The 10242-nt window shown below is 32.8% G+C and overlaps 1 protein-coding gene across 1 annotated transcript; it reads left to right on the top strand.

Annotated features, from left to right (window-relative positions):
* Positions 3632-6073, top strand: LOC107615831 (zinc finger protein 862-like). Its single transcript, XM_021111988.1, has 3 exons — positions 3632-3917; positions 4326-5195; positions 5379-6073. The coding sequence occupies exons 1-3, from the start codon at positions 3632-3634 to the stop codon at positions 6071-6073; spliced, it is 1851 nt and encodes a 616-aa protein (XP_020967647.1).

Below are 10242 nucleotides of genomic sequence, written 5' to 3'. Positions count from 1 at the left end.
GTTGTGTTGGTGGATGTTGAGATTTGAAGATGGATGTTGATGATGATTTTGATTGTTGATAATTGTTACGTATGATGATTATGGTGAATGATGATATTGATGTATGATGTGGGAATTGGGTAATGGTGATTTTGAGAATTGTTAATGATTGATGGGGTTTATTGATGTTGATAAAGGAGGGTGGAATGATAGTTTGTGATGTAAATTGTTGAGATTTGAGTTTGCAAGTAGAAATTGGTATATGGAATTGATGATCTTTATGTGTTGCTAAGTTATGGATTGAAAGAAAGGTATATGAATATGAATTAAGTACCTTGGGATTATTTTGAATGTGGAATAAGTGATTTTGGATTGAGAGTTTGGTAAAGTTGAGTTTTAAAGGCTTTTGGTAAAACTGAAATTTTTGGTGAACTTTCATGAATCATATCTTGAGCTACCTTGCTTAAAATTCAATGCTTTTTATACCAAATGAAAGATGATTGAACAGGCTTTAAAATGGTTTAAGTTTTATGGAAATCCGATTTTGGTAGAGGAAGATATGATTGTGGGAAGTTTGGTGTCAACATCTGAAATTCTGCAAAGTTGCAGAATTTTGTGATTTCTGGTATGTGCACACGCACACCCCTGTGGAACTTTAAACCTGTGCGCATGCACAGCCTTGTGCGTACGCACACACAGGGAAATTCAATGGAGTTTTACAACATGTGCGCACGCACAGCCCTGTGCGCACGCACAGCCCTGTGCGCATGCGCAGCCCTGTGCGTATGCACACGTTGGGAAGGGCAGTCTGTTGAGGGTGTTAACACACCTTGTGCGAACGAACAGAACTGAAAAATTTTGTACCTATGTACGCACACTTTTTAAAACTTCTCTTGGGCGTGCACGCGCACACCCCTGTGCGTACGCACACGCCCTGTTTCTCAAACTTAAACTTTGTTTTTAATCATTTCACCTTCCCAACAAGATTGTAAACTTTTTTGACACCATTTTTAGATTCTTGGGCTTAATTTTTAGGCATTAAAACATGGGAAAATATCCTAGGAGATTTTATTTGGGTTTTACTTTGAAAAGTTAGCGAACGGAGGTTTAGGATTCTGATGTATTGAGGATCAGTTTAGTTGAGAGAAAAGGAAGAGTAGTGAACTTGGTGATTACCGACAATGAGATGAGAAACTGATGAACCAATGAGTTCGGAATGGAATATTTATGATATTGGTGATGGTTGTGATGAGTTGACAACTTGGAAAGGAATGATTATAGTTAATGGAATGAGTATGAGTGGAAGGGTGCTATGAGCATTGGCCTCTGAGATTGAATACATGATTATGATATACATTGTTATCCGTCGTAGAGGCTGTGACAGTCTCCTGCCTACGTTCGGATGTGAGGCTTGAAGCTGGACTTCTTACTCATATGTATCGCTCAAGAGGAAGGTGGTAGGGCACTCTCCCTCGGAATGTTTCCCTCTGAAAGGAGAAGGTGGTAGAGCACTCATCCCTCGGAATTTTTCCTCCTGAGCATGGGTTTGTCTTTGGTTGCAAGGTGGTAGGGTACTAACCCACGGAATCATGCGGCATCCAGAGGAAGGTGGTAGGACACTCTCCCTCGGAACGTTTCCCTCTGAAAGGAGAAGGTGGTAGGGCACTTATCCCTCGGAATTATTCCTCCTGAGTATGCGCAACAGAGAGACTAATCCAGGAGTTGCCGACCGGATTTTCTGTCGGGTTTGGCACTATAACCAACATATGATATCACAACCAATAGGATAGACATTGATCATATGCATCTGTTATATGCTTGCTTGCTTTGATTACTTGAGTTTGCCTAATTGTATAACATGCCTACTTGCTTCTTGAATTACTTGTTATATATATGAATACTACCTGTGTTTTCTTTGACTGCATTATCTATGTTTGTCTGGTGCTGAGTAGGTTAGGTAGGCGGTGGCGATGGAATCGCACGGAGGATAGGTTGGTGAAGGCTGTGGGACAGCGGTGACTAGTTTTAGTTAGAAATCTCCTAAATTTAGATAACCCGGTTTATGGTTTAAGTTCTTTATATATTTATTTATGTTAAGCTTGAATATCCGTATGAGATGTGAAGTTCTAGGATTGCCTTCGGCGTCCCGGAGCCTTACATCTTACATTATTGGGCACTGTTACCATACTGAGAACCTCCAGTTCTCATACCATATGTTGTTGTTATTTTTCAGACGCAGGTTACAAATCCACTTTGGCGAGATTGCGGCTATGGTGACAGAGCGGAGTATGATTCCTCCTTAGTTTATTTCTATTTTACTTTGTTATAGTTACTCTCACTTCTCTTTGTATATTTATCTTTATGGTCTTAGAGGCTTACTTGAGAGATAAGTTGTATAAGCTGTTTTAAACTTCACTCCTTGTATTTCAGTTTGACTAGTCGGCTTAAACTCCGCAAGCTGCGGCTAGTTCCTTATGATTATTATATTCTTATATATATATATTCTATCCTCGTGCATCTATACCTTGGGTCTTGTGTGTTAGCTTTGTGTGAATGTTTCGCGCTTTTGTAATTCTGTATTTGAGCTAAATTTTTCAACGGACTTCTAGAATATATTATTTCCTTCTATATAACTATGTATAAGCCTTAGAATTGTCGTAACCTTTGATTAACCTTTGCCTTACGGCTAGAGGTAAGGCTCAGGGTAATTAGGGTGTTACAAGCAGCAAGTGACCAACTTAAAGGAATACACTGGGGGCAATTTCTGAGCTCATCCAAGCCCAAATCCAACTCATTTCTGAAGTATTTGAGGCCAAATTCAAGAAGGAACAAGGGGAGAGCAATTAGATTAGATTAGAAACATGTTTTAGGGTAGTTTTTTAGAGAGAGAAGCTCCCTCTTCTCTCTAGAATTAGGATAGATTTAGGTTAATCTCTCATAGATTTAGGCTTTATTTCTTGTCTTGATTTAGTTTTCATTGCAATTTCTTGCTACTACATCCTTGCTTTCAGGGGCGGAGGTACATACTATTAAAAGGGGGCAATGCCCCCCTCCAAATTTTAATTTTCATTTAAAAAAAAATAGTCTAGTGCCCTCCTGTTTTTATTTCCCAGCCCTCTCCCTTGTTTTTCGTATTACTTTCCTAGCTCCCCGAATTCATACAAAAAAAAGCCCAATAGCCTATTTTCCACCCCTTTTTTTATTTGCCAGCCGTCCAGCCCCCTTCCTCTTTCTTCTCATACTTTTCCAATCCCTCTTTTTGTTCCTACACTTTTCACTTTCACTTTGCAGGTAACAACTTTTGACTTTTCCTATTCTTTTTCTTCTTTATCTCTTTAATTTTCTTATCTTTTACCTCTTTGACTCTTTTTTTTTTGCAGATTAAGAAAAAAGTAATTTAACAAGTGATTCTTCACTCCTGTTTCTCAAAAAAAGTTCTATTTTTTAATTTTTTATTTTAAGAAAATTATTGAACTATTGAGTTTTTTATTATTATTTTTCTGTTAGTCTTGTCTAATTTTTTTATATTTTTTTATATATTTAGTTATTTACTTAATTTATTATTATTTGTTAATTAAGTTTTTGTTATTATATATTAGTTTGTATTTTTAGTTTTTTTTATTAGTTAGGAACTTATTTGGCCATTTGAATTATGAGTAAGTTCAAAACCATTGATACATTTTTTAAAAGAAAAGATCAAGAGAATGAAGATGCTTCTACTATTACTACTCCAACACTTGAGGGGTCATCAAATTTCATTACTTCAAGTTCTCCATTGAATAGCTCAAAGCGTCCTCGACTTCTTCCAAATCAACTGGATGTTTTTCGTTTGGAAAGAGATCCTGGAATACGACCAATGATTTGGAAGTTTCTTCCAAATCAAAGAGATGAAATCCGTCGGGCTTATATTAAAGTTGGGCCAAATCAACCAATTCTTGGTAATTATCCATTTTCTTGTGATAAAAGTCATCGTCGCTTTCAAGCTTCATGGTTTAAATTGTTTCCATCTTGGTTAGAATATTCTATAGAAGATGATGCTATATATTGTTTTCCATGCTTTCTTTTTGCTAAGGAACCTTAAATCAATACGGGTTCAAATGCTTTTATTGAGAATGATTTTAGGAATTGGAAGAAAGTAAATAGTGAAAAAGAATGTTCTCTTTTGAATCACATTGGCAAAGGTCCCAACTCATTCCATCATAAGGCGCTGAAATCATGTGATGATTTGATGAAACAATCACAACATATCGACAGACTTCTTCATAAGCAAACATCAGAAGAGATTGAAAATAATCGAATTCGACTAGGAGCATCTATAGATTGTATTAAATGGTTGACATTTCAAGGTTGCGCATATAGAGGACATGATGAAAGCCAAAGTTCAAGCAACAGAGGTAACTTTTTGAAAATATTGAAATTTTTGGGATCTTACAATGAAAGAGTGAAAAAGAATGTTTTGGAAAATGCTCCAAAAAATGCTAAGTATATTTCAAATGATGTCCAAAAAGAAATTCTACATATTCTTGCTACTAAGGTGAGAAATTCAATTAGAGAAGAGATTGGAGATGCCAAATTTTGTATTATTGTTGATGAAACTAGAGATGAATCTAAAAAGGAGCAAATGTCCATTGTTTTGAGATTTGTTACTCTAGATAGTTTTGTTAAAGAGAGATTCTTTGATCTTGTGCATGTCATTGATACTTGTGCAACAACTTTAAAGAAAGAATTGATTTCTGTCCTTTCTCATTATAATCTCCAAGTTGAAAATATTAGGGGTCAAGGGTATGATGGTGCTAGCAACATGTGGGGTGAGTGGAATGGTTTGCAAGCTTTGTTTCTTAAAGATTCTCCTCAAGCATATTATGTACATTGTTTTGCTCATAGGTTACAATTAGCATTGGTGGCAGCTTCAAGAGAGGTACTTCAAATTCATGAATTTTTTACTCAATTAAACTCTATTATCACTATTGTTAGTGCTTCTTCAAAAAGACATGATCAATTACAAGAAGCTCAAGCAATTGAAAATGCAAACTTAGTTGCTCAAAATGAATTAGAAATAGGCAAAGGTGCGAATCAAATAAGTACTTTACAAAGAGCTGGGGATACTCGATGGAGCTCTTACTTTAATTCTATTTGCAATTTGGTAAAAATGTTTACTGCTACCAACATTGTTCTCAATAATATCATTGAAGATGTGATAACTTATGCACAAAGAGGTGAGGCTTATGGTGTTAGTAAAATATTATTGTCATTTGAATTTGTTTTCACTTTGCACTTGATGAAAGAGATTATGGGAATCACTAATGTTCTTTGCCAAGCACTACAACAATAATTTTGAGATATTCTTAATGCAATGCATATTGTTTCTACATCAAAGTTACTTCTTTAACAATTAAAAGATGGTGAATGGTGCAAGTTTCTTGCAAATGTTAAAGATTTTTGTGAAAAGCATGAAATTGAAGTCCCTAATATGGGTGCACAATATGTTTTTAGAAGTGGTCGATCTCATCAACCAAGTGTGACAGTTGAGCATCATTATCGAATAGATGTATTCTTGGCAACAATTGACTCTCAAATACAAAAGTTGAATAGTAAATTTAATGAGCAAACAATAGAGCTTTTGACTTTGAGTTGTGCTTTGGATCCTAATGACAATTTCAAATCATTTAATATTGAAGAAATTAGCAAGTTAGCAGAGAAGTTTTATCCCATTGACTTTCCTTCTAATGAGCTTAATATTTTGAAATCTCAGTTGCAACATTATCAGCATGATATACCAAATCATTTGAAAGGAATTGGTACACTTTCTGAATTGTGCAAGAAGTTACAAGAAACGGGAAAATCAAGAACTTATCACATGGTTGATAGATTAATACGTCTTGTTTTGACTCTACCAGTATCTACAGCAACAACAGAAAAAACTTTTTCAGCAATAAAAATTGTTAAGACAAGACTCAAAAGTAAGATGGCTGATGAATTTCTTGCAGACAATTTGGTCATCTATATAGAAAAAGAATTAGCAGCTATTTTCGACACAAATTCAATTATAGATGATTTTGAGAATAGAAAAAAAAGTCGAATAGCCTTTTCATGATACAAAACTGTAAGTGGTAACTTTTATATATTATTGTCTTACTTTGATTTAGATTATATATTTAATTTTTTTTATTTTATCAATAGAAATAGTAATATAAAATATTTTTAGTAAATTATTAAACACCGCCCCCTAATAAATAGTTAGTCTAGCTCCGCCCCTGCTTGCTTTCTTAGTTTTACTTGGTATTTCTTATGCTTGGTTACTTTTATGTTATTGAACTCTTGTTGATTTTTATTTCCTTTAATGCAATTGATGTCTTTTTATGTTTCTTATTGTTTAATTGAGTTGTTATTGTTATTTTCTTGCATTTGGTAGTTCTAGATTTATTATTATTGCAATTTAACATGCTTTTATTTTTATGCACACTAAGTGTTTGATAAAATGTTTGGCTTAGTTTTAGAGTAGATTTTGAACATTTTTGTCTTAGAAAGAGAAATTAGGTAATCTTGAGTCATTAATACCCAATTTATGTTGGTTATCTAGAGTTGTTAGTTAATGTTGTTTCCATTAATGCTACTTATGGATTGGGATTAGCTAGGCATATTTGACTTTCTCCCGATGTTGGAGATAACGTAATAAGTTTAACTCTTGGTAATTATTGTGCTATGATTAATGACTAGGATAGAAGACCTTGATTCTCAATCCTTGCCATGAATGCCTCTTTAGTATTTGTTATCTTTAGTTGTTTGTTTTATTTTATTCTCACTTAAATTTTTGTCTTTTTACATGCAAACCTCCTTGAACCTCATAACCGATAACACGCATACCTCATTGCAATTTCTTTGAGAGACGACCTGAGATCTAATACTCTTTGTTATTATTATTGGTTTGCACTTGTGATAAACAAAATTAAACTTTGATGCAGGTCAATTGTTGGTTTGGAACTATACTTACACACTCACCCACAAACAAAAAATTAGAAACAGCCATCAACCAATCCAAATAAAATTGCATTGAATAAAATACCCACCGTCTCTCTATGAAAACAAAGCATAGAAAAAATCCCTCCACTACCCATAAAATACACAAAAACCTTATTAGTAGATAATGAACAACGAAAAAATTTTCGTCAACCTACATCAAATTCTGACCAAAAAGACACAATGATGCATACCTTTAAATTGAAAAGTATTAATTTTTTTCCAGAATAGACTTACCTTTGTGTTTCACAAGGAACCCTTTCTCCTTCCGTCAATGAAAATGATCGCGCACGAAGCTTAGAGTGTGAGTGAACCCCACAAAGCTAAATAGTTTCACTCTAAAAACCCTATACAGTAGCCAGGCTTGAAGATTTCATAGTGCAGAGTGTTTATGTTTAGAAGAAGAAGAAGAAGAAGATGATGATGATAATGATGATGATGATGATGATGATGATGATGATGATGAAGAAGTGATCACAAACATTGAGGTTACAAAATACAAACTATTAACTTTCTAAATTTGTTAAATGACATTGTTCTAGGGAGATTTTAGCGCCAAAAATCAAACGATAACGTTTTATGCTGTCCAGTGTGGCACTCATTTGGCATGTCAATGCCATGTTATCAATGGCAGGAAAATTGGCCGAAGATGGGGTGAGGGACCAACTAGGTGTATTTTTACAAAGTTGGAGACATAAATGGTGCAATCGATATGTTAGGGACCAAAATGGTGCAATTTGTAAATCTCAGGTAGATACCACTTTAGAATTTAACTTAATGGCTATGATATTGGTGAAATGATTGGCTTAGCAGTTTTTAAATAGTATTCATCATGCCTCAGTCCTAATGAAGTTACATTCCAGTGACATTTTGTGAATTTATTTTTCACTATTTTTCACTTAAAAATATTCTGTTGTGTGTTGTGCAAGCTGACATGACTTTTGTGTCATTTCTTTGGCCTTCATGTTTTAAAGTTACAAGACCTTCTTTGTGAGGAATTGAAAAGAATCTTATTACTTATTAATCCTCGTAGTTACTTTTTATAACTTTTACACATAACAGAAATAATTTTTATGCCATTATTATTTACTTAGGACTATAATGATTGACATTAGGTATTCTTAAAATTTACTGATAAAAATAGCAAGTTTGATATTTATTGTAGAACGATAAAAAGAGATGGTGTCAATATTTGGATGGAATAAATTGAAAAAGCTAAATTAACTCTGACGACGAGGCTGAGCTTTTAAAATTGAAAAAAGAAGAAAGCACACTTAAAGATATTGTACAACAGCTAGGAAGTATCTCTTTTCTTTCATGCCGTTCATGACTGATGACTCCGAGCTTGAATGTAATGAAAAACATAGAAAGTTACACAATTCAACAAAGACAGCTAAGGTGTATTTGCATTTAAGATTAATTTCTATCAACTTATAGTTTTTGTTGTTAACCATTCAAATTATAAGAAAGTGAGAAATTATGGTATTTAGTTATTGTAATATATAGTTATCTATACTGATTTAGCACTTTTTCAGAATTTCATTTGTTGATAGTATAAAACATATTTTACATCATCGGTGTATAGAAATTAAATTAATTCTTGCTTTACTTTTCATTCATTATCATCTAATGGCTGAAATTTAATGATTTAAGGATGATTAATTTGTTTGTGCTTTTAATCCTCTAACCTGTGTGACGGTTGCAACATTATTTTCAGTGACACATTGTTTGTAAAATTGAAGGTTTGATCTCTGTTAGTTTTAAGAAGATGAAAATAGGTGAATTTGTTCTTTTTTATTTGTCTCTATTGATTTACTTTGTACCTCAGGATTGATAATTGATGTTGTGTTCCATATATAGTTCAGTGAAAAAGTTGACCAAGAATTGCTTTAAGTATGACATTAAAAATTAAGGTGGTGGTTGCCCTCTGTTAAATTCGATAACTCATGAAACATTAGAAAATGAGAGAGACTTTGTTTGAGATTCTAGGTGATTAGATAGTCTTTTGAGAACTGTTACTAAATCATCATTTATTTTGCAAGTTTTTGAATTGAGTTTCGCCTATCAAAATACTGAATGAGCAATTTCAAGAATTCATGCCCCATCTAAGGAAAGCTTCCTGCCGAGATTTTGGTAGTTTTCTAATTCCTTTTCATATGTATTGTTTATACTCCTTTCTAGATTTCTTATTCAGTACACTCTTCGTCACTAGATAAGAGTATAATCATTTGCCGTCTTATTGTACATTGTGCTACTTAGCAAGTGCATGTCAGAAAAGATACTTAGAAACTAGAAAGTGCTGTTTTTTATGATTGATCTTTTTTCATGTATATACTAAAGCATAAGTAACTCATCAATAACAATAGCCAAGGCTTTAAAAATGTCAAGGAAAATAAGACAATGACTTTTGTGATGAATTAATTTCTACTGGATTTAGTATACGTTAGAGCTCTTGAAAGGGTAATATTGCTACTTTTTTTCCCCTTTGTTGTAAGATTTTGTAATTAGTTACATTGTTTCATGGAAAATAAATTATTGGATGTTTTTGAAAAATATCCACCTCAATAATGAGTTTTTAGGGTTTGAAATAGTTGAAACAATGCATAGAAGAATTAATTAGCTGTTAGTTGCATATACTCTTTTTTTTTTATGTTTTATGAATAACTCGAAGACAATGAATAATAATTTAGACAAATTATTAAGGTAATGGAATAACAATAATGATAAACAATCTAACGTTTTCAATAACATATGTTCTATATTTTGGTTGAATTTCACATAGTGAAAAAGTTTTATTTATTAAAAAAAATATATATAATTGATTATATATAATAAAATTTGTTATCTTTTTTAAAAAAAAAAAATCAATTGGATGTTCATCATATGAATGCAAATCAAAATTTTAAAGAGTAATGATTTGCTTATCCATTTTTAAAATAATTTGGTAAAAATTATTCTATAAAAAATAAGCCAAGCAAATTATGCACTTAAATAATGGTACGGTGACTTGGTGAGCACACTAGTTGTTTAGTTATACATGAATACACTATAGATGAAGAAGAACTTAGTAGGTGTTAGGGTATTAGATATTTTCACGAAGTAATAACTTTTTACATGAATACATCATATATGTTTCAAAAAGATATTCGGCTTCTGGAAAGCAGATGATATGGAAAAGTCTTATACATCATATAATAAGTTTTTATACATGACTTTTTTTAATTAAAAATAATAATTATTAGTATT

Source organism: Arachis ipaensis, chromosome B09, assembly GCF_000816755.2.
Source record: "Arachis ipaensis cultivar K30076 chromosome B09, Araip1.1, whole genome shotgun sequence".
Taxonomy (NCBI): domain Eukaryota; kingdom Viridiplantae; phylum Streptophyta; class Magnoliopsida; order Fabales; family Fabaceae; genus Arachis; species Arachis ipaensis.
Note: the sequence above shows the minus strand (reverse complement) of the source record. Positions and strands in the feature narration are given on the sequence as shown.